We start from the raw sequence: 25,569 nt of genomic DNA on the forward strand, positions 1-25,569 counted from the left end.
TTTCTAATTTAAGAATCCACTTACTTAGGAAACATATGTTCATGACCTTAGTATCCAAGAACCCCATTCCACCATAATCTTTTAGTCTTCACAGTGCCTCCCATTTCACCATATGATATTTTCTCTTACCAAACCTTGCCAATAGAATCTACTTCTTAAAGCACCAATCTTGTGGTGAAAACCATCAAGAAGTAAATAAAAAACCATAGATACATTGGGACACTGGATAGACATGAGATTTTTATCTCCCTACCCCCATATGTCAAGTAATTACTGGAGCCTTTTTTCACTTTCTGAGTGATACAACATAATTCCCTCATACCAATCTTCTCAACATGCATAGGCAAGCCCAAGTAGGTGAGAGGCAAATCACCCACTTTGTAGTTCAGCATATCAGCAAACCTTAGTTCGGTACTCTTATCCATCCCAAACCCATAGACCTCACACTTCTAATAAGTTTATTTTCATCCCTGACATTTCCTTAAAATAGAATAGAAGAAATTTGAGCACCAGGATGTTATGATCACCAGCTTTAACAAAAAGAATGGTATCATCAGTATACTGCAAGTGTGTAATACCCCCATCAATTAAATCAGGAACTAACCCCTCAAAAGTTCCACTTTCCTTAGCTTTATCCAAAATAGCCGTCAATGCATCCCCTACTAAATTAAATAGAATGGGTGACAAGGGACCCCCTATCTTAAACCTCTGTAGTTCTTAAAAAAAAGGACCTTACTCTCCATTTATATTTACAGACATCTTCCCTCCCTGGGTTATCTTTTTGATCCACCCAATCATACAAGAATCAAAGTTTTTCTTCTGCATAACTTCATACAAAAAGTCACATTTGACTTTGTCATATGTTTTTTCAAAGTCAATTTTGAAAATGATACCAGCATCCCCCCTCATCTTCAGAGTGTGCATTTCCTCATGCAAAATAACACAACACTCCAGAATATTCCTCCTAGGGATAAAAGCAGTTTGTGACCAGCTAATCACCTTATCAGCCACCTCTATTAATCTCCGTGTTACAGCTTTAGTAATGATCTTGAGAATGACATTCTATAAGCAAATGGGCCTATATTGCTTGATGGTATTAGCATCTTTGATTTTTGGTAGAAGAGAAATAACTCCATAATTAACCCTATCCACATCTAAAGCCCCCATGTGGAGATCATCTAACATTTCCTTTATAAGATATTTGAATTGTGGCCACATTTGTTTATAAAAACCCACAGGAAACCCATCAGGTCCCGGAGCTATATTAGATTTCATACTTCTAATCACAGCTTCTACCTCATTCATAGTGAAAGGTCTGACAATAGTTGTTTTCTCCTCATCAGATAGTCTCAGCTTCTTGGCCCAAACATTATCATGCAAGTGAACCTCCCTGTAGTGATCTCTGCCAAAAAGTTTTTTTTGTAGTAATCATAGATGTGTTGTTGAATCTGCCTCAAATCTGTGATGACCTCTTCCCCCTACTGCAAAGAAAAATGGCTCTTTCTTTTCCTCCAATTAGCAGCCATGTGGAAGAAAGAAGTGTTGGAATCCCCCTCAAAATCCAATTCTTACCACATCTTCTTTGCCACCAAATTTTCTCCTGGACGTCTAATTCCTTTTCGAACTCATATCTTTCCCTCTATTCAGATTCAAACAACTCCCTCTCATATTCAAACAACTCCTCTCATATGATCTATGATCTCTGTCAATTTCTGTTCTAATTATTCAAACAACTCCTCTTATATGATCCTATTTATTTACCCCGATACAGCAAATGAACATGAAACATCCTCCTAAAATAGGAAAAGAGTGAATAAAAACACAGTAGCACCAAATGTGCACACATGAATTATCTACCATTAGTCCATAACTAGTAGAAATATTTAACAGAAGTTAGAGTACACCATTAGTCCATAACTAGTAGAAATATTTAACAGTAGTTAGAGTACAGAAGCAACAACTAGTTGAGTACACTCACATCAAGTGAAATAATGCGATATAAGACTAGATAATATGTATCAAGTGAAATCACGCTATAGCATCTAGTTTCAGTGCACCACAAGATAAAAGCAGAGACTCTTGCCAATGGCTTAAATTTGCCACAATAAAGCCTCCGACGTTGTTGAAGAAGTATACATTACCGTCACAAGATGAGATGTAAAGAGCCTTGGGGATTTCAAATTGATCAACGAGACCAAGCTTTTCCCATGTTTCACGCTTCATGAATGCATCGCAGCAGATATGCGGGTACCGTCTCTCCAGTTGAGTTTTTACATTGAAGCACTGCCCGTCTCTCCAGTTGATTAGTGAGTTGCATCAGTCTGTTGATAGTACCTTTCTCAACCAAGTGGACTGAAGCATGACTATGCATAGATAATAGCCTATTGGAAATTTTTCGGCAGATTTTGCATAGTAGAAAAGCTTCCTTGAGAAATTGAGGGTGCAAATTGGCCATGAGCAGGTATTGTTGGACGTGCAGAAGGCATAACTTGCACGGATGGTGATGTTGCTTAAGCAGCAGAGGTAGGAATTTGCCTAGAAGTAGCGCTTGCTAGAGTAACTGATGGGTTAGCTTGCACAAATGACAAGATTGCCTGGGCAGGAGTAGGAAGTTGGCCAGCACCAGAAGCAGAGCTTGCTTGAGGGACTGGTGGTTGCCGCAGTAGTAAGCCATGGGACGAGTAGCATTTCTTCAAAGCCATGGGACGAGTAGCATTTCTTCACAGAAACTTAGTTTTTTCCATTCTGACTCTGTAAAAGCCACTTTGATATTGGCAGCTGGAATGGAGCTTAGTGAATGACCCAATCCAAGCAGACCAGTTGTTGATAGAAAACACGAGGCCTGGGAGATCTGCTTAACTCCAGTGCAGGTCCAAAACTCGCCTTCGGATGTATGAGCGTGCCAGTTGATTTGATCCTGCAATCAACAAGAAACAAAGACAAAGAAACCGTGATTAAATCCATAAATGATAGCCGATCGGCTAGATGCCGATGACATATCATTTATCTTTGAGCCGATGTCATGTGTAAATCGATCGGCAATTGTTAAGTAAACAAATCAGAACTAAATCTACTCGATCGGCTGTAGATATCAACGATATATAATCCTTATATCGATATATAATTGAATCAAGTGATTGGGATAGATCGGTCACTTTGCCGAGACAGTATAAATCACTTAGATCGAGATATATATTAATAATGAGATTATATATATATTCATAGCATAGCCGATCAGATAGATCTAACGTGTATCGGCTAATACTCCAATACTACTTTATATTAAGATATTAAAGCAAATAGAATATACTAAACATAAATCTAATATACTTAAATGCAACAAGATCTTAACATAGAGGGCAGATCTAACATGTTAATTGAGCATGTAGGACAAAAGCAATTGGATCAGATAAGATCGGCTGAAACTCCGATACTACCCTAATCGGCAACCAGTAGGCAGGCTAGAGATTGAAATTCTAAGCACGACTTAATAGATCAAACTCAACTGATACAGCATTAAGTATGAAAAGAAGAACAATATCTAGACAATCAAGCCGCTGGATGTTTCATAGAGTGGTGGATATCTCATATAATCTAAGCCAACGTCGTTATTTAACCTAATCGGCTACCTTCTGGTAACAGATGTTAGCCGATTGTAAGTTAGATGACGATATTGTCAAGGATTATGCAAGATATATGATAACTTGACGGATTACATAAACAAGATTAGAGTATCATAAAGATGGAAGCACTAATCTCGAGAACACAAGCCGCCATAACAAGTTTTACCTCTTGTTGAAGATCGAAACCGATGCAGCTCAACCCGAAAACAATAACTCGTTGAAATAAAACTAAAGCAAAAAGGGTGGCGATGCGCCGAAATTGTATTGAACGTGTGTGTTTTTTATTACATAGGGCTCGAGGTCTATTTATACCCGAGAAATACAAGATATGTCCATATTGGACACGACTCTTATCTCTAACAAACTCTAAGATACCATAAGTCTTTGCGGCAGACTTTTGCCCACATTTATCTCTAAGGAATTTATATAAAATATCCTAATTAATAGATACAATTGCCTTCCCAGGACTCTATCCATGCGTGGCAATCATCTTGAAGCACATCAACTCGAACCCAATGTCGCACACGGGTCGTATTGTCGGAATCGGCTGTATCACTTAACCAGTCCAACTCAGACTTAGCCGATCCCAGTCATAGCCGATCCGGACTCCAGCCGATTCTTACTCTGTTTCCGAAAAAACCCTTATCCTCGATTCCGCTTCGATTTCATCTTCATCTCCGATGCTGATATTACCAAATTTGGTCGTTAACACCAGTACCTTTGAGAGTGGGGACAGAGGGAGTAAGATTTACCTAGGCCCCCACGTCGCCCTGCTCCAAGGCGACACGGGCAGCGACGCCACTACCCGCTGCCACCCCCTCCCTCCTCTCCTCCTCCGCCTCGCCGCCGCCCGAGCGGCCACCGACAAAGCTGGGCGACGGCAAGGATGGGGCGGCGGGGCCTCTCCCTTCGCTCAAGCCTCGGTGGGCGGGGGCAACGCCGAGATTTGAGTGGAGGGACGCCGGCCGTCGGCACTATTTCCGGCACCGACGAGGCCGGTCGTAGTAGATCCGGCCCCTTCGCGGCCAAATCGGGCAAGGGCGGCACCGGCAGTGCCACTTCTGGCTCGAGGAGGAGGCCGTGGTGGATCTGGGGAGGTGAGTCCAACCTCCCGCGGCTAGAATGGGATGAGATTGACAGCACGGTGGAGACGGCGGCAAAGTCGGCGGCGTGCACGGCCCGGGAGACGCATGCTCGCACGAGAGGCGTATGGCGGCACAGATGCGACCGGTCGGCTGGGGCAGCCGGAGGAGGAGGAGATGCGTGCTGCGGTGGCAGGCGCGTGAATTGTGTTTGATGCGGCCAACAGAGTAGGAGGACAGCGTGGGCGACGGCTGGGAGGCCGTCGCGCCCCGCGAGAGACCGGCACATCCGGCGGCGGTGGAGGCCAGCGCGTTCGAAGGCATCGAGGTGGAGGGAAGCGCATTCGGCAGCGTCTAGGTGGAGGCCAACGCGTCCAGTGACTTCGAGGTGGAGGCTGGCGCGTCCTGGCAGGTGGCAAAGCCAGCTCGGCTAGAAGCAGAAGGCGACCCCATCGGGTTGCGCTCACGGCAGGAGATGCAACGGGTACTAGCTGCGCCAACGGTGAGTTGCGGGAGGTGGATCTAGGCTGGCTAGTGATGGGGCACTAGTGCGGCAGACTTTCGAGTTGATAGAGGTTGTTCAGGCGGCGGAGCTCCAGGGCAGCGACGGTACGGGTGGGTGTGGACGTTTGCAGGTGAAAGGCTAGCTCGGGACTGCCTGAGCCGATAACGGCAACATCCTTGGATGTTGTGTTCCCTCCTTGGGGCGTTGTCGAGCAGCCTCTCTCCCCTTCCTCGATAGGACTCTCCAGGTGAAAACCGAGTCTAGTTGGACGGGCAACGGTGATGTCTTTGTTGCCATGGCCTTCTTGAAGGCGTTGTCTAGGACGTCTCTATTCCTTTCCTTCGCCATCTTCTCACTGTTTGGACGCTGGCAGGTCTTGTTGTCATCATCAGGTTAGGGTGAGAGATGAGCGGATCTCCTTCTCTCTCGCCCTCTCCCTCTCCTCAACCCCTCTACGTGAGGATAACCGGGATCTTTTCATTGTCTTTCGGAGTTAAGCTGGTGTTTGGCGAGGCGTTTGTAACCCCCTTGTTGGCCTAGTGGCAATCGGCCACGCTTAGTGGCGGTCGGCTTGGTGCTAGTGTCTTCTCCAGAGTGCTGTGTAAAGAGCTGTCAACTTGTGGTGGCGGTGTGTTTGTTTTTTTTCCTGGTTACAATCTTCCAGGGTCGTTAAAAAGAACCTTTGGGAGCATGCACTCCCAACCAAGTCGATAGTACTTTGTAATTTTGACATAGTTTCTACACATTTGTGCCAAGATTTTTGTCAATGAGATGAATTGCGGCATATGCAGTAGCATCTTCACCAAGGGCTGACAGCTCCCGTCTCAATATCCTGAATACCTCCTCATATAGCTTGGATATGAGATGAAGGGGCATAAACTCTAGATGATAAATGATCAGCCTGGGATCGATATTTGGGTCTACAGCATATGCTCTTACCCCTTGCAGGTATGGGGCAACAAGGATTGGGGGCGAAGAGAGATACTTTTTGAGTTGGCAAAAAGTCTCTTCTGCCTCCTCCGTCCAGGTAAATCCCCTAGTTATGTTGAGAAGCTTGAAGAGAGGGATAGCCCATTCTCCGAGGCGCGAGATGACCTGGGCTCCCCTCGGCTTACCATCTTAAGACGTAGATCTTTATATGTCTCCACACTCCTTTTAGGGAGGAATGCGTGACATACAAGGGCATAAGGGGCCCCAGATCCCAAACCGAACTGGGATTCGGGCTCCCCTTGATTTATAGTCTTAAGATGTAGATCTTGTATTTATCCACACTCCTCTCAGAAAGGAATCATGACATATAAGGGCAAATGTGAGCACGGATCCCAAAATAAGCCGGGACCCAGGCTTTCCACGGCCTTATTCTAAAAATGTTGATCTTGTAGGTTTTTGCGCTCTTCTCAATAAGTGATACATAACCTACAAGGTCATGGGAGGGCCCAGGTCCTGAGCTAAGGCAGGGATTCGCGTCCCGCACCCCTCAATCTATGAAATCAGTTTATGTCGTGAGATGGGGATCCTGGGACTCACCCTATAGTAGGTCCCAAGCCCCCTTATACTTATTACGCGTCTTAGATTAATACTGATATAAGTACACCTTTTGTATTAATCAATATGGAATGCTAGGTTCCCGGGGAAATGGGTACCGTAGTTCCCATTTCATTGACAGGCCCCATGAAGGAAAACCAGCGCCTTCCAAATTTTGACAATTTTTCCCTACTTCGTCCATAGGTGTCAAATTTAGATGTAAACAACGTCGAATTGGATATGGGCGACATACAACCAACTCAAAATCCGACTCAAACATGCACGACATACTAAAATTTTAGTGGAAATATTTTCAATTTTTATAATAGTAGAGATAAGTAGTAGTATATGTATACAGACACTAAGTAATTAAGTAGAAACTACTAGCTAGGATACTCCTACGCGACCAATACACGGTTTATACACTGTCTAGTTGACAGTTTTTTTTGTACTATATATGTATTTGGTAACGTAGCCAGCCAGTACTCAGAAAATTCAGAGTGCGTGTTTCCAGAGGTATAGACTGTCAAAAGAAAGCCTCAGTTATTCAGTTATACTATTCAGAAGTACTCAAGGCTGTAGTATAAACATGCGTTACAGAATGTAGAAATAATCAATCATTTGACTTTGACTTGAAATTTGAAAGGCGTCCCATTCATTATATATAGTTGACATAAGTACGATCGATATGAAGCTAAGTTTACGATAATTATTCAAAAGCACGAATAAATGAATTAAATGTTAGAAAGTCGAATCATTAGTTTTAAGAAGTTTTATGATAAAAGTTTATGGAAAAAGTTTTCAGAAAAAATCGTATGGTTTAGGAGCTAGACAAACATAACCGCCATAAAATCTCTACTATTATAAAAGTTGAAGATGTTTTTGCCAGTATTTTTTTTACGTCATATGTGTGTGAGTTGGTTTTTAAGTTCGTTCGCTTTTGAAAATAAATATCTGTATTTGAGTCAGTTTTTAAGTTCGTTTGTTTTTGAAAATACAAAAAGAGTTGTATAAGAAATCTCTTAAAAAAACTCGCATGCTAACTTGACACGATTGAACTCCTAATTGTAACTTATGATTTTCTAAAAATATATATATCCAAGCGAATTCTCACAGCGAATTTTACCTTAACTAAGCCGCATAACAATAATAGATTAAAATAGCCTTCACCCGTTGCAACGCACGGGCATTTTTTCTAGTAAGCTAAAAAGAATGAAACCTATCATAACAACACAGGTATATATAGAACTGTTCGTGTATACGAATACAAGTAGATCAGCAGTCAAATTTTATTTCTTACAGGCTAAGGTTTTTTATTTTTAGTGATGACCAAATCATTGGGGCTGCATGATTTGACTGAAATGGAGTTTTTAGCACCAAACAGGCGCGTCCCCTGTAATACGGTGCAAATTTGTGATGTATTGCGTCTCGGCTGACGAATTCATTCCCTTCTAGTTCAAGAACATGAATGTTCTACTACTTTCTACTGTTACATGTCTTGTCGTTTAATGTTCAGTGTATTTGGACTATGTTAAGATGCAAGTAGGACGGACTAGCAGGTTTTATAATTCGTCTATTCTAATCATAATTATAGTTGTACCTATATCTTTATTCATGGTTATATAAGTAGATTAAAATTGAGTGTATATGCGAGTTGCATGTGTGAAAACGAGTGTTGCCAAGCCTAGGAGAAATAGCCCGACAAACAAGACACAAAACTTACATTCTCTATTTCAGAAAAAACCAGTTTTTGAAAATATATCTGGACATAAAGCTATGTTTAGATATATAGCCCGAAGTTTTTTTTTTTTACAGAGGAATAGTTTACAAATATAGTGGCATGCCAAAGTGAAAACTTTTTTCATAGGCAGATTAAACATGGGACTAAGAATTTTCGCCTGTATATAATAAGCAAGAATTTAAATATGTCAAGTTGCCCAAGTTGTATATAATAAGCAAAGTAGCAGCGCCATTTTATCTGCGATCTGTTGTTTCTCGTTAGTCAGTAGATGCACGGATAAAAGCGCCCAAGCAAAACATCAAGTGAACATCATTCAGCATGAATGTGATATAGTTAGTGTCAATCTAGAGTTTTAGCGCAGCTTACAATTGACCAAATAAAGGTTCGTTTCAAAAAAAAAAAAATCTAAGGTGTGTTTTTTTTTCACACACGCACTAGTAATACAAGAGTATATACATTGCCTTCGCAAAATAGAAATGATTATTACAGTCTAAACGGTTGGTAGAGAACAATAATTTCAAATGATAAATAATTAAATATTGACATGATCAATTACTAAAATATGTACAGAACGATCTAATCCACGGCCTTCCTGCATTAATTTCTACAGCATATTGGCAAACACCTACAAAAAATGAAGAGACGAGTCATTCTTATTTTCGAAGTTCCAGAGCACGCTCCGTGTGACAGTGTCAACATCTTTTTGTCAGTATTCATCCGGTCTGGCTGGAATTTGCAGGCACAGAGCCATTCTGAATTGGTCCAGGCTCTTCGCCGTCAGCACGTTCGACACTCCCATGGATATCCTGGGAACTGTCAATTCTGATTTCATGGTGAGGTCGATCATCCACATAGCCATCACCCATGACGTTTTGTGCTGAGTTACGTTCTTCGCGACCTCCATTTCCACCATCCGCATCGGGACTTCGCACTTCAGAATCTCTAATTCTGGTGTAATTGGCAAGAACTGACTTAGAAATGCTTATCATCAGCATGAGAGCTGAGATACATCCAGTGATGATGAAAAGACCAGAGAAACTCTGCAATGTAAGAGGTGTCGAATCTGTGTTAGGAATTGCATAGCTTGGAGGGGCAGCCGTTGTGCCAAACCATTTTGCTTCGATCCGTGAACCTTCATCCCCACCCGTAACATCCAATATGGCAGTTGAAAGATTATGCACCAATGGAAAACCAGGAGGAAACGCCTGAAAGCAAAAAAGCACAATGCCAATTAGTCCAGCATATTTTGTCCAGAATGTAGTATATCTCTTGAAGGCTGAAGAGCGAATCCATGGAAGCAATAGAGTCAATAACGCTAGTAAATAATAAATGGGAGTTGGGGATTTGCCCCATCACTTTATGTCTCATTCTCATTTATTTTTATCTTCACTTTTTTTTTATCAAACTTATGGCTGTGTCTTATGACAGAAGCAAATAAACTCATTCTCAATGCAAATAATCCATGGAAGCCGAAGATGTAATCCATTTTCATTATCTAAAAAAATGGAAGCAATAGAGTGAGAGTGAGAGGCTTACAAAACCAAATCCAGGCGTCTTATATATGCGGCTAAGCATCTGGAATTCTTTCTCGTAACGACGGTCCGAAAGAAAAGAGGTTAAATATGGGATCTCATCGACAATAGCAGACACACCTCCATTCATGGACCCCTTCCTCAAAGCTTCAGCATATTCTTGTTTCTTTGTGTAGGGTCTTAGCCTTCTTTTACTGAAACCTTGTTTTATCAAAAAGGATTCCACAAAGGATCCCCGTTGGTATCCAACATAATCACCATCAAACAGGATCTGTTCAAGATCTGTCTCCGAGGGCCGGAGCTTCTTCGCAGTTAGTATGGATGACAAGCTAGCTGTGTAGCTCTGCACAAGAACCAGCACCACGAAGCACCAGATTACCACAACAATTTTTGACAAAGGACTTTTAATAATGTGACCTGTAACAAAGACAATAGGTTATTTAAGAACTACTGCAAGAAACTAAATTAAGCCACTTATAGTGAATCAAATATAGCCTGCAATTTGGAGCTCTAAGTACTAACCATGAGAAAATGTCAAAGTGGAGAAAGAGAAATAGAGAGCAGTGCTGAACTGTCTTGAGCTTGATCCTTGGTACTCCAGATTTCTGGGACGTTCAATCATCCAAATAACTATGCCGGTGAATAAGAAGAAGATCACAGTGGCAACCCAAAGCTCCCTTGTTAGTGGCTTCAAGAATACCCATTCGATTGTTGATTTAGAGTCATTCTCCATGAGTACAAGCATTGACACACCAGACTCTGTGTATGGCATCGTGAAGTCTGCATGGATGGTTCGCTCGGCAGTTATTGTTACATCCCCCACTGCTGCATCATAGTTCTGGTAGTAAGAACCAGCAGACATAATGTAAGTACTTGATTCTTTGATTATGATTTGCAAGCACAGTAAGTAAGGCTCACCCCTGAAGACACACGCTGTACTAGCTCGTCATAAGAACCGTTGAAGACAACAAACTTATAACTCAGATGGTGTGGTAACTTCTTCACGGCAGCCTCAAATACATCAATGCAATAGCCACCGACACTTCTGTCAGTTACATTCAGAAAAGCTTTAAAACCTGGTTTCCATGGCACTGCAATCTTGAGTTCCTTCCCATATCCTCTAGGTAGTGCTCCTAGGTCTCTCCTCACCCCAGCATTAGTTCTCTTGGTTTCTGGATGAAAAAAGGATTGGTTCATGTCCAAGTCTCGTGTCCTATGAGCAAAATTGAACATAGCACAACAATAGCAAGAATTATTTGTGTCTATTTGCATGATAGAAGGAAGGTCACAAATTTCCTAAGCAATACTGTTAGGTACAGTCCATAGGAGAAGTGCATATGGCAAATGAAAACATTTCCCTCGGCTATATTTTTATTGATAATAGTGACTAACGCAACAGGTTATATTTTTCTTTTTTGAAACCACTACAGCAGGAGCTCTGCCGGATATATTAAGAGGGAGAAGCAAAAGTCTGGCAGGAAGGCAACATTACAGGAGAGCGATCTTTGCGGCAGGAGAGAAAGAAACAAAAAAACAGTGCCTCAAGGAGGGCGGAAAAACCAGAGCACGCTACTAAATGTTCTTCTATTTGGTTCAAGCCATATATTCCACCAAGTTAAGCCCCCCAGGATTTGCTTCTAACAGAACCAATGCAAGGTCCTCCTCTTTATCATCAAGGGTAATTCAGATTTTTACATCCTATCAGAGGTATGCAAGTGCACTGTTTTTTTCTTACCATTCAATTTCTTTGTGTATCACGGGTGGCACTACCTATATTTGGCTCACTGAACATTCAGCTCTCATATATCGAATGATTCAAGATTAAATCCCTAAGTTAGTCCTCCTACTATTCACTACTAATTTTATCCTAAATTACTTAGAAGTCACTAGGATACTTCTACATAGCAATAACAATTCACAAACTGATCCTGCACTAGAAACAAAACCAGGATGAACAGCGAACCTCCTCCAAGTTGGACGGATGGGGCCATGGCCCTGCGACTGCGAGGCTTGGTACGGCGGAGCCGCCCTGCATGCGCGCACGCGTGCTGGAAGACGGGAGCTCTGAACCCCCCCCCCCCCCCCCCTTCCGTCGGCGGCGGCAATCCCTACTTGTCAGACGGCAGCCAGCAGCCAGCAGCCGGCGCCGCGCCAGCGTGGTGTGATTGGGGGTGGTGGGGATGGAGGCGATTGGTGTAGAATAGCGGTTGTCGCAACCGCTAACGCCGCCGCGCGCCTCTCCTCCATTGGAGTGCGCCGGCGGCATCACCGGAGGGAGTGGACGCCGACGAAGGGGTTGCGGCTACGGATCACCTATCTTTTTTTTTCTCGTTTTCTTTTACGTATTACTCCGTATGATATGATATAAAGTTTTACAAAAATCACACTATTGATAATTTTAATCTTTGATCAACCATGATTTTTTAGTTATACGGTCACACCTTAACTTTATGAGTATTTTTATCCATAGTGTAAATATACATAGCCTTTTTTAAATTTTGAAGTTTTTTTTTTACATTTTGATATAAGAACATATATAATTAGTTACAGTTTTTGTGAAACTTTATAAATATAATATATGGATTTATGTGTTATGTGTCAATAAAATTTTGGTTTTGTATAACTTGATCATAATAGATAAGATTTATTTTGTTAATACTAGGGGCATTTATTTTCCTCTCTTTTCTAGGTGCCCTATTTTTTCTCGAAATATTGTGTTGTTTAAGTACAACCGGGCCCCGCGGCCACATGTCATACACATGGCAAAACAGCAAATGTATACGTGGCACGTTTATAAATCTCCGTTTTGCCTGTTGCAAGAACTAATCCTATCGTTAAGACTGCTGAAATCTACCTCGGATGAGTTTCACCGCTCCTTAGGAATGTAGGAAATTCGTCGGAATTTCAGACAGTTTAGCTCGATTTCTCTAATATTCTTTCGAAATTCTCCCGTTCAAAAGGAGGCCTACAAGATGAAGTGTTTGATGAATTGGTGGTAACCACGAGCCTATAAGGGCAGTCCCAACCCATAGTACCCATAAGCAGTGTCTATGGTGTCATGTCAATAAGACATCATAATAGAAACTACACTCTACAACCCATGATTTCTTAAAGTGGACCATTAATAAATGTATCATCTCTCTTTTCTATCAGTCATATTTATTCTTCATCTATTATGAAGACACTATTATCTCCCAATGCAAAACTTGATAGTGTCTAGTGCATAGGTTCTCGTGTTGAAGTTGTGTCTTGCATGAGACCCAATTTCTTCCTCTCTTCACTCTCTCTCTCTTAATTAATATAGTGCCACACAAGCTAAAAGTGCTATATGGCAATGTAGTTAATGTCATAGACACCATCCTAGGAGGAGGGTTGGGACTGCCCTAATGATAGCCGAGCACTTTTGTGTTTCTTTATTTTGGGCAGAAATCCATAAGAAAAAAAATAGTATACTACTCTACTTTATAGTAAGTTAGTCGTGGTTAGACACATACTAAAACTTGAATGGGAACACGAACATAGCTATATCCACATTCGAAGTACTCCAATTTAGAACTAGGTTACCATAATTTAGAACGGAGTTAGTAGTTGGTTCTATTCCCATTTGCATAAGTGCCATCATTTAGAACTGAATATTTTGTTTTAGCATGCACAAAAACATTAACATGTACTTAGAACAGCAATTTCAGTGACTCACTATTACAGGTCTCTAAATGTACTACTTTTTACGTTCTAAAACACTTATCGTGGTTTATTTTGGTACGGAGGGAGGATATCAGAATTCAGACCAACGAGCGGTTACCATCGCCGTGAGCAGCCGTGATAGCACCCGTGCGCGAACCACTGCCATTCGGGTCCAAGCGGTAGGCCTCCAACGCCACGGAAACATCTCCTCCCGTCGTCGCCGCCGCCGCCGCCGCCACCGCCGAACTCCAAACAACGAGCAGGACGGGCACCACCGCCGCCGCCGCCGCCATAGCCAGCCGCCGCGCCTCCATTGCTGGTCAACTTACATACCCTACACTACAGCCAGTGGTGGAGCCAGAAATTTAAACATGTGGGATCGGTTTGTTTTTAAGTGGGGTCATTTCTCTAATTTCGTTTAGAGAAATGACTACAGCTCGCGACGACCACAACGTACGTATATCGAACTACATGTACGTAGGTAGTATGTGTTAAATAGGCATTGGGAATTTTGGGATCAATCAACACGTTCGCCCGGTCTTGCTGGACTATTTCTCTCCTCTTTCTCTTTTTTTTTTCCATTTTGTTGATTAACGTGTGATTTGTGTGGCTGTGAGCAGCCAGTCAAGAAATTCAGGATGCATATATAAGTTTTTTTTTTCCATGGTCCATGGAGATATCAGAATTCAGAACTGTATCAGCAACAGTCAATCATTTGACTTGACTCCAAGGGTATAATGACACACAAGTTGGTACAGAATGGTTCATAGCTCATATAGTCATAGGAGCACGATACAAGTCGTAGATCATTCAATCTTCTCTTCTCTGCAAGCGCTTAATTAGGGCTTATTCGGGCATCATATGACCAAATCATTGGGATCTAATTAATTAAGCTTGCACAGTTGCACTGCACGACCTGCATGGTTTGAGTCAATTGAGTTCCACTTCCACTAGGCTTGTATAGCATCAAACCGCGTGTGTCCCTTTTAAATTTCTTCTCCTTCCAGAAACTTGGCTACTAGTTCAATGTTCAGGTCTACTGACATGACAGAGATCTGTATAGTTCTCCCGGTTTACATTGACATGAGTCACTGACCGAGCTGCTACAAATTTTTAGTTCCACAGAGACCAAAGAAAACCAGGAGAAATGTAATGGCGCGGAAAAGAATGCACAAGTTTAGTTTGCAAGATTCAGTGGCATTGTGTCAAGGTAAGGCTGTGTTTAGATCCAAAGTTTGGATTCAAACTTCAGTCCTTTTCCATTACATCAGCCTGTCATACATATACAACTTTTCAGTCACATCATCTCCAATTTCAACCAAAATCCAAACTTTGCGCTGAACTAAACACAGCCTAAATACAAAGTTTCTCGTTACAAAGTAGCACTGACATTAGCTGTGAGTTTTAGAATAGCTTACAGTTGACTCTTGCCCAAGAAAAACTTCGTTCGTCGTGTTTGTGCTATATTACAATCATTGTCAATCTAGAGTTCTTTTAGAATAGCTTACAATTGAGTTTTGTCCCAAGAAAAGAAAAACATCAACTGAACATCGTTCAGCATGTTTGTGCTACATTACAATTATCATTACAATTATTGCAAATCTAGAGTTTTAGAATAGCTTTCAATTGACTAATTAAAACCAACAGAAGAGGCTTACACAGTTAAGCAAGGCCATGCAACAAGCAGGCCAAAACAAGTGAACTTTTTTCTAGCTTCAGAGCCATTCTAGTGCCTTGGGAGTTGGGATAGTTGGTGCAGATAACTGTTCACACTCTTTATTTGTTTTCAGTCCTAATCTGGAGGGTATCAGCAGGCACAGGATCGTCGATCGACCATGACAATCTGCGGTGGTTGTGGTTGAGCTTCACCGTAACAAACAACTCTCTCGCCACTATGGACACGGTCTGAACCGAAGCCTCTCATCTCTTTGCATTTGTCATATAGAAACTTGCTAAAGTTTATCAACAGCACAGCACCTAAAAGGCACCCGACAATGATGAAAAGACCTTGGAAGCTCTGAAAACTGATACGTGATGAGCCTTTGCTGTGACTGCCATAATAATCCAAGGACGAATCCATGAACCATGTCTTTTCAATCTTCAACCTTTCAGGTTCTTCCGTTAAGCTCAAGATGGCCTCTGAAAGGTCTGGTACCAATGGAGAGCCTTTAGGTAAAACCTGTCGAAAAGTAAACATATATTGTAAAGCCAAGGCAGAATGCTCGAAGATGCATTATACTAATAAATAACAAGTGCAAGAAGCTTACAAAACCAAATCCACTTGTTCTGTCAATGGGGCCAACCATCTGGAACTCCCTCCCGTATTTCGAGCAGAAAGAATTTAGATAGGGTATCTCATCGAAGATAGCCGAAACCCCTCCATGCTTTGATCCCATCCTTAATGCTTTTGCATATTCCTCCTGCGTGCTATAAACCTTTATCTTGTGGTCATCAAATTTAAGCTTCTTCAGAATTGATTGCACAAATGATCCACTTTGGTGTCCAACAGAATCACCATTGGCCAAAAGTTGTTTTAGATCAGTCACTGAAGGTTGGAGCCTCTCTGCCGTTAGCATTGATGACAAACTTGCTGTATAGCTCTGCACCAGAATCATCAAAACTAAGCACCAAATTACCACAACAATTTTTGACTGAATGCTTTGGATCTTTTGACCTGTCCATAGGATTAAAAAAAATAGATTATCAAAAATCATAGTAGTATCAAAACAAATTACAGCAAATACTGAATCACAGTAGCATATGATAGCATCCTTAAGAGTCTTTCAGCTGACCCGACAAAAAACAATAAAAAAAAGCATCCTTAGAAATTAATAAGTTGAATGTACGAAGATGTATGTAGTTATGTATTTTATCTATTCAATAGCTAGGTCTGTAATGACATACCATGTGAAAAAGTCAAAGTGGAGAATGCAAAGTAGAAAGCAGTGATGCACTGTTTCCATTTTGACCCTTGGAAATCGCGATTTATAGGTCTTTCAATCACCCATACAACTAGGCCTGTGAAGAAGATAAAGATCATAGTGGCAATCCATAGGTCCTTTGCTAGTGGCTGTAGGAAGATCCATGTGGTTGGTTCATCGTCACTCTTAGATAGAACAAGCATCGAAACACCAGACTCTGTGTATGGCATTGTGAAATCTACATATCTAGTTCGGTTAGCAATAATTGTCACATCACCGACTGCTGCATCAAACTTCTGTTGCACCCAGGGAAACGGAAAGGCAACAAGTAAATTAGTAATAATGAGTTTATTCACAAGGGAAAATTAGTTAAGAATACAAAATAAGCAGAGCTCACCTTGTAAAAGACCTGGGATACTAGCAGGTCATATGAAACAGCACAATCATAGGGAATGTACTCGTAGCGTAGAGCATACGGTAATTTCTTGACAGCTGCCTCAAACATATCAATGCTGTAGCCACTGACAGTTGATCTATTCGTGTTCGGATTAGTCTCAACATTCACAAAAGTTTTAAAATCACGTCTCACTGGCACACCAATCTGGAGTATCTTAGCATTCACTGGGAAGTCCCAGCCTTTGGGCACTGTTGTTGAATCTCCAGGCCAAACGATATTTTCCAGATCAGAAGAACTTGTGCTAAATTTAGCATCACCATGGATAATTCTAGAGTTCACAGACATTGTGAGTCCAGAATCAGGACTATAAAACCCGATAACTCTAGTTTTCTCTCCAATAACATTGACAATCTCATATGTGGGAACCTGCAGATGTCTATCGATAAGCCTGAATTGTCCAGCCAATCCATCAAACTCTCCTTGCAAAATGGAATTGAGGAGTTCTGGACCAGCAGGCAATGCTGGGAGATCATCTACTAAGTTCTTGCCTATGTTTCCCGGAGGATGAAAAGTTGGGTTCAAAGATCTGGTCCTATGAACCTTCTCAGTTGCTGTTGCGACTGCCCATGCCACATCATAAGCCCATAATTGAAAGATAGTGGGTTTTGCCATCCTAATATCAGTATTTGGATGGTACTTAGTTCTGAATAAGGTGGTAAATCGAGAGCTGAAATCAGTGATCCTTGTAGATTCTGCAATATATGGCCGGAAACCAACAATTCCCTCCATGCTTTCAATGGAATGTTGGGGAAGCACATCAAGGACAATACCAATGCTATCTGTGACAATCCAGACATACCCTTTAGTCATCATACCGAGTGCTTTTGCCCTTGCAAAGAGGCGGGAAGCACGGGCTGGCAACATGTGGACAATGAAGACACGCGTCTGCATGGTCATGAGCTTGTATAGTTCCACATCTATATGGTTATTGGGGGAATAAGCAGGGAAGGCAGAACGGTTAATGACATTAACCCCGACACCTTGAAGAGCATCGGTAATGGAAGGGAGGATGCCAACACCATAATTGTTGTCTTCATAGACAAGAACAACATTTCTCCATTCATAGGCTTTGACGAATGCAGCAATGGAGGCCACCTGATAGGAGTCCTTGGAACAAGCACGAATGAAGTACGGGACATGGTACCGAGTGACTGCATCACCGGTTGCAGAGAAAGTGATGACAGGAACCTTGGTCTTGTTCGCTAGGTAGGTCACAAATTCTGCTTGTAAAGTGCTCTGAGGACCAATAACAATGGCAACATTTTCATTCCTGATGAGATCTATTGCTGCAGGATATATAAAAGAATGATCAGTTCAATGTTCAATACATATGCCAACTGTGCAAAATATATGCTGTATAACCCTTTCCTTACATCGAACACTCCAAGATAGCACATAGAAGAAATAAATCAATAGCAAAATTTGAAGAACATGTAACACCTTAACCAACATGTGCAAATCTTTCTCATTCTACCCATATACTAGCATTTTATTCCAACGGTTCCATTCTACTAGAAAACAAGCTATGCTACATCTTAGCCAGATTTACTGCCTGATGAACAGCAAGAACGATCTAACCTCACCAACAGGCCCAGATTTACTTCCCAAGTTCAAGGAACTAATTGATCGCTTTCGATTTACAATTAGTTGCAACTAGTTCATGACATAATCACTGAAGCAAAGCAATCTACCTGGATCGATGGATTAAATCTAAGACAGGGTACGGTTCAGTAACAGATCCAACTGAAAACTGTTTGGATTTGGTTGGCTCAATCAGGTTTCGCGGGAGCTCATACCAGCGCAGCGAACAGACGATTCCGCTCAAAATCGGTGCCTGGATCCTCCCTCCTTCGCCAATCGCTGCCTCCGACCATGACTCCGATCTCCCGATCCCCTCCGAATCAAGTCGACTTCTACACGGCCCCCGCGAGTGAATCCCATCAGATCACTCCTCTCCTTCCCCAGCGACCAAAATCAGCGGCGAGCTGAAGGGGCGGACGGCGGCGACTGCCTCTCTCCTCTCTCTCTCTCTCTCTCTCTCTCTCTCTCTCTCGTCTTCCTTCGCGAGTTCGCGTTATCGCGTTTGCTTTTTAATTTTTTGCTTTTTTTTAGGGCAATTCCTTCTCGGCGATTTGATATGCCTTTTTAACTGATTTGCAATTGATTGCTGTTATCTTCTTATGGTTTGGCTCAATTTTTTTCTAAAAAAAAAATTAAATTATGGTACACAGCTACTATTTTGTTATTGTTCTGGTGGCAATGGTACTTATAAATTATAATTGAAAATTCGGTTTGATATCACTAAATTTTACTCTTCAAGTATTTAAATATTTTTTTCTTTCAAAGCCAGATAGATTAGATGTCACATGCATGATTACACCGCTAATCCCAATGCAATCTCATTTGGATTATGTTTGTCGCAACCACTCCTATGCATGTGTTGGCCGCTCGTGTTCAGTGTTCACAGATCACAACACAAGCTACTACAGTAGTAGTTTATCGTTACAAGGATTAGAGTATCTATCAATGCACATATAGCAGAGAGGGAGGTAGAGAGAATCTTGGCTAGACACAGATTTTTGAAGATACAAAGCGGAGAGTATCTATCTATGCAAATAGTGGAGCTAGGGTGGTGTTATTCTCTAATTAAGATATAGATTTTTTTCTCGATTTTCGTTAGCATGCTTTTTAAACTGCTAAATGTGTTTTTCGTGCAAAAACTTTTTATATAGAAGTTGTTTTAAAATATCATATAAACACATCTTTTAAGTTTGTAATAATTAAAAATTATTTAATCATACGTTAATGGTTTTCTCGTTTTACTAGACCTAACTATAATTCATCTTCACCAATTTCAAACACATATTCGCCTCTGCCAACTTCGCAAAGTGGCTAATCAAAATGCAGTGACAGTTCAATGTGCCTCCTTGAAATGAGGGATTGGCAAAGAAATATTGGAGAAATTATTTTTCTATAGAACCTTTGAAGGATATGAAGATTTCTATAGGATTGTGCTCATATGGTTAATTATATATGAAAATAAAGAAGATGTTGGATCTATTGTGAAACTTTTCTCTCTTTTTTTTTTTAATTTAGCGATGCCGCAAGAGTAGCCTTCTTACCTTCTCCACTAATATCAGTACATAAATGCACTTCTTTTCTTTATTAGTGAAAGAGATAGTCTTCCTGCTTTCTTATTCGAATTTTTTTCTATAATATATGTAATCAAAGGGCTCCTTTCTCCGTTTCATGTGCTCTTAATTTCTGCATGGTTGAAAAAACATGTACTACTTTAATTCATTTTTCTTTTTCTTACAGCGCAGTGCAGTATGTGCCAACTATGGATAGGATTTGCTTGCATGCAAGGTAGCAGGGATAATAATTTACACATGCACATGTGTGTGCAAGCAGTAACCACAGCTCCCAACGAAAATAAAATCCATGGATTCTTGGGTATCATGTGCACTTAGCCAGGCACCAGCTGGCTGATTACACTATAATTATCATTTTTCCTGAAAAAAAAGGACCTGGAAAACTTAAATAAATCCCTACTGACATAAGTTGGCCTATTCATGCATGGTCAGTCTGCAGAACCTTAAAACTGTTCTTGCACGGTTATCATATCCACAATCTAATATGCCCATTGGATATGCTATTTAACATTCAACAGAAATTTCGAAAAAAAAAATATGTCAAATTTTTTGACCATGTGGATGCTCTTTGAGATGCGTACAGACAGGCAAAGACCACAACAACACTAGGCTACCGCACCTTTTTTTTTAAGTACAATGTAAATGGAGATTTGCTATATATATTTAACATTTGACAGAAATTTTAGGGGAAAAAACTGTCGACTTTTTGGGTGCGGGGATGTGCTTTGAGATACGTACAGACATGCAAAGCCCACCGCGACACTAAGCTACGCACAACACCTTTTTCTAAGTACAATGTAAATTGCATGCAACATATACAATGTAAATTGTATTATAATTTCGTGCAAGTTGTAATATAATTACATTATAATTATAAACTATAGCATAGTTATATATTTAGCAAAGTTTTTTTAATAATATATAAACAGGCCAATAAAATTATTTAAACCACACTTTGTAGTTTCTATTTTTTATTGTCGTTGCTTGCATGCAACCAATTAATCCTCATGCAAAACTAGGAGAATCATTTATTTTGTTAGCTTTTTTTTTAGCTAACCAAGTTCACGTGAATGCAATTTGGCAACAATATCGTAGACAATGGATCAAGGCTGGCTAGAATTAACTGATCAAAGTATTACCACTTGATCGAGAGAGGTAAGTGAGCAGCTTAAAAGAACTATTAACAGTCCAATGCATGGATTAGGTGATAGATTCTTCCTTTATATATTGTACTGGGGTGCAGTAGAGTGTTTAATTAATTATTGCACGTTGAGTTCGATCCATCTGTATTTGTGCTTACGTACGTTTTAGGTGCATTTTTTAATTTCCTCTTATGTATTATGGATTATCATAGAAATATTTTTCTAAACTGTATGATTTTCTAAAAGATTAGTACTTGAAATTCAACTTTTAAAAATTTTAATATTTATTAATTATTTTGTGTTTAAAATCGAATAATTATCATAATCTCAATTTCGTTCATAATAAATCATACATTAGAACTTTAGAATATGTATTCTCTGTCCTCATAATTAGTTAAGCTAGTGTTCTGGCCGATGCTCAGTCTGATGTCTAGTTTTTAGGGGGTGTTTGGGAGAAAGGGACTAGGGACTTATTTTTTGGAGAAAGGGACTTAAGTTTAGTCCCTCTCTTCTAAACACCCTCTTAGTCCGCAGTCCGCACACTTTTCAATTTTCTCCCAATAAAAAAGAACAGAAAAACTTTTTTTAGAAGAAAAAGAAGAGCAGCGACAACTGTCATCACATATTACCAGCCTTATCTTTTTTCACTTATCACTTATGCTTATATATACTTATCAGTCAAATTTTAAATTTTTAACCTTTTATTCGGAGTCGATTTTAGAGTTTTTTCATGAAAGTTTATTTTTTACCCTTGATTTTTAGATCGCTACGAGCACATATATAAAAGTTTTATTCACAAATTATATTTTATTTGCAAATATATCGTTTGTCTTATTCTTTAAATAAGCCAAATGATGGGACCGTAAACAACGCCAAATGTAATCACGTCATTAAGTAAAGCACTTCATGATTAGGCGATTGCTTAGTCACTTCAGTACTAGAGCTAGCTTAGCTACCAATGTCGTCGAAGTGTCGAAGCAAGTGTATATACCTGCAGACGCGGCGGCGACGACGTCGCCGCGGGAGTCCCTGGCGCGCAGCGCGACGCGGGTGGCGAACTCCGGGTGCGCCGCGTACACGTCCTCCAGCGCCATCTCCATGCTCAGCATGCTCTTCTTCCCCAGCGCCGTCGCCAGGTCCAGTATCACCCCGACGTCCACCGCCACCCTCGCCGCCGCCGCGGCCGCCGCCGCCGTTGTGTTGCCGGCCGCCGCCGCGACAATGAGCAGCGGGAAGAAGAAGAAGAAGACGACATTGAGACTACGACGACGGCTGCAGGTAGCAGCAGAGGAGGCTGCTTCCCTCCTGGAGCCAAATAAGCCTCTAGGCTCCATCTCAGTGGCAGTGGCTGTGTACACTACTACACTGGTTGGTGCCACTCGCTAGCTGCTAGCTGTACGCCTGGCAAATACTCCTACATGATGGTAGTACTTATATACTGCTATATGCATATATAATATGGTTTCAAAAAAGAATATATGCATATCTCTTCTCTACCTCTACTATTATAAAAATTGAAGATATTTTTACCGGTATTTTGGCATGTCATACGTGTTTGAGTTGGTTTTTAAGTTCGTTCGCTTTTAGAAATATAGATCCGTGTTTAAGTTAGATTTTAAGCTCATTTGCTTTTGGAAAATACAAAATGAGTCGTATAAGAATTTTCTTTTTTTAAAAAAACTTGCATGCTAACTTAAGATTAAATACAGACTTTATGATTTTCTAAAAAGAATATCCAAGTGGGTTCCCATAGTGAATTTTATCCTAGCTAAACCGTATATATAACAACAATAAAATTAAAATAGCATTTACCCGTTGCAACCGACGGGTACTTTTTATAGTTTAATATAATGTATGTGATTGTTGCCCGATAGACACGATGTAGAGATCGATGACTATTGACTTAACCGTGTCTAATGGCTCTATGTTGAATAGTATACCGTATCAAGCCTGCTAGGATCGAATAACAATATGTTTATGTTATATATATTTATTGTTTTGTTTCATATGAGTGCTTTGTCTCTCTATATGCATTCATTATGACCGAACAATGCAACACATATTGAGTGAATCTATACCGATCTTACAGAGAAATAACCCGCATACACCGCCGCTCATACATGGAAATAACATTGTAGCATCTGTACCTAATCGTTGTACAAGTGTGTCAAGGTCTTGTTTGAGAATATTAAGATTCTGATAAGTAGCAAGTAGCCAACTGGTTATGAACTGAAGAAGTAGGGTCTTCCAACTTATTGCATTTTCTGGATTCTATAATTTAAGTGAGACTCTGAACTATTTATACGAGAGAGTTGGAGGTTCTGCAACAAGCTAGCTAGCTACCAGAAGCTCTTGAAACAAAGGCTGATCGAGTAATTAACGTTTCCGGGTAATCTCCAAGGTAAGGATTTGTCTTTTTCATCGCGGCTGTTTGTGAGACAGCTTCTATTCGGTTTAATTTCCTACTAGCAAGCTGCTTGTCAGTATGACAATATGTACTAGTAATATATACACCCACTAGCTAGTCCATTACAGCTAACTAGCTAACTCTGAAGTTAAGTGAGAGCATGCATTCATATCGAGCAGCATCGCTGAATAAGATTAACTAAGAAAAAAATAAAGATTTAGGCCTCGTTTGGCTGCCTGTGTATATTATACATGTGTGAATAGTTCCACCCGTGTATTGAGTGAATCCACACCACCCACCCAATACACAGCATGATTCGATATAAGGGGGGGCTGGTGGTTCGACCGGTAATGCCCAGGTTTGACTCCACAGCAAGTACGTAGTGCTAGCTAAGCTAAGGGTATGCATGAAGAGTTGGGCAGAGCTAGGTTTACCTTTTAGGTCTCGTTTGTTAAGTAAAAAAATAATATAAAAAATACAGAAAAACCTAAGAAATAAAATACCAGAATAGAAAATCCAACATGTATATCCATCTGTAATTCTAAAAATCCTGCTTTAAAAATTTAAAAAAAACACAAGAGTAGAATTTCACAAAGAAAATAGAGAAATTAACATGCATGCGCATGGATGAACTTGTTACTGATCCATGAAATATTTATAGGTGAACTAGAATAATTGATTCAACACAAATCTTCCAGGTAGAAACAGCACACACCAGACATACACATCCAAGCATATATGACAGTAATAAATAACTTTGATAGCTAAGTCTACCACAGAGGTTTAATTTAAAGTCTACTAGGTGTTCCATCTATGAATAATTTCTTTGACATGAAACATCCAAGCAAAAGATAGACAACTCCAACAGCAGCATATCTCCCTACTTTCCATTGCATCTTTTTTCCATGCATCACCTGAAACAAAGTACAAGGCAAAAGATTAATTGGCTCCATATCTGCCGTGGCAAACTGACTGCTAGCAACAGAGAGAAACTAGAGAAAAGAGCTAATAAGGAAGCTTGCAAATTCCTAGGACAAGAGCACTAAGGGTGTGTTTGAGGAGAAGGAGATTGGGAAGATACGCAAAACGAGGTGAGCCATTAGCGCATGATTAATTGAGTATTAACTATTTTAAATTTCAAAAATGAATTAATATGACTTTTTAAAGCAACTTTCCTATAGAAATTTTTTTGCAAAAAACGCACCGTTTAGTAGTTTGGGAAGCGTGCGCGCGGAAAACGAGGTGCTTTCTCACCCTATATCACACAAACGAACGGAGCCTAAGGGACTAAGAAAAGTTGGAGCAAGATGAAATTAATTGTGCATTTTACAAGCTATATCTTGATAAATAAGTAGAAATGCTTATATTTTGGAACGGATGTAGTACATTTAAACAAATTCACTCTGTGCATCTTCAAATTTGAATAAATAAGCTCACTCCAAGTATCAGTGTTATCATTCATTCAGCAAATTCAAATCATGCTTTCAGAGCCCAGTACTGCTCACCCGGAGAGAGCAACAATAATATATTAGAATATATGTATATAAAAGTTTACACTCCCCAAAAAACAAAAGAGCATGAATAATATGTAAGGCATAATGAGCATCATTTTTAGCATAAATAATACACCTGCATCTCAGGTGATGCTACAATGTGAAAACTACAAATGTATCATCTGCCAATCTGCTCAACATTTACCCCCAAAAAATAGTTTTGCTGAGCATCACTGAATTGAAGTTTTAGGTGATACAACAAACAAAATCCAACTGTTTAATATGATTAAAGTGTAGTACTAATTA

At 40.4% G+C, this 25,569-nt stretch overlaps 2 protein-coding genes across 3 annotated transcripts; both read right to left on the minus strand.

Moving 5' to 3' along the window:
* Window positions 1-9,315: 9,315 nt before the first annotated feature.
* On the minus strand, window positions 9,316-12,337 carry LOC9267556 (glutamate receptor 2.8). The gene is given in 6 exon segments (XM_015787428.3): window positions 9,316-9,484; window positions 9,486-9,680; window positions 10,012-10,424; window positions 10,530-10,845; window positions 10,926-11,179; window positions 11,971-12,337. Coding segments are annotated over 6 exon segments (1,227 nt in total). The 5' UTR covers window positions 11,999-12,337; the 3' UTR covers window positions 9,316-9,463.
* Window positions 12,338-15,118: 2,781 nt separating this feature from the next.
* On the minus strand, window positions 15,119-19,184 carry LOC4340363 (glutamate receptor 2.8). 2 transcript variants are annotated; one of them, XM_015787425.3, is made up of 5 exons: window positions 18,866-19,184; window positions 17,010-18,355; window positions 16,596-16,905; window positions 15,959-16,365; window positions 15,119-15,870 (listed from the first exon to the last, which is right to left on the minus strand). In XM_015787425.3, the coding sequence occupies exons 2-5, from the start codon at window positions 17,964-17,966 to the stop codon at window positions 15,499-15,501; spliced, it is 2,046 nt and encodes a 681-aa protein (XP_015642911.1). In that variant the 5' UTR covers window positions 17,967-18,355; window positions 18,866-19,184; the 3' UTR covers window positions 15,119-15,498. The 2 variants fall into 2 exon arrangements, with proteins under 2 accessions (XP_015642911.1, XP_015642912.1); XM_015787426.3 differs by having other exon boundaries at window positions 16,596-16,908.
* Between the last annotated feature and the right edge of the window lie 6,385 nt (window positions 19,185-25,569).

Source organism: Oryza sativa, chromosome 6, assembly GCF_034140825.1.
Source record: "Oryza sativa Japonica Group chromosome 6, ASM3414082v1".
NCBI classification, from domain to species: domain Eukaryota; kingdom Viridiplantae; phylum Streptophyta; class Magnoliopsida; order Poales; family Poaceae; genus Oryza; species Oryza sativa.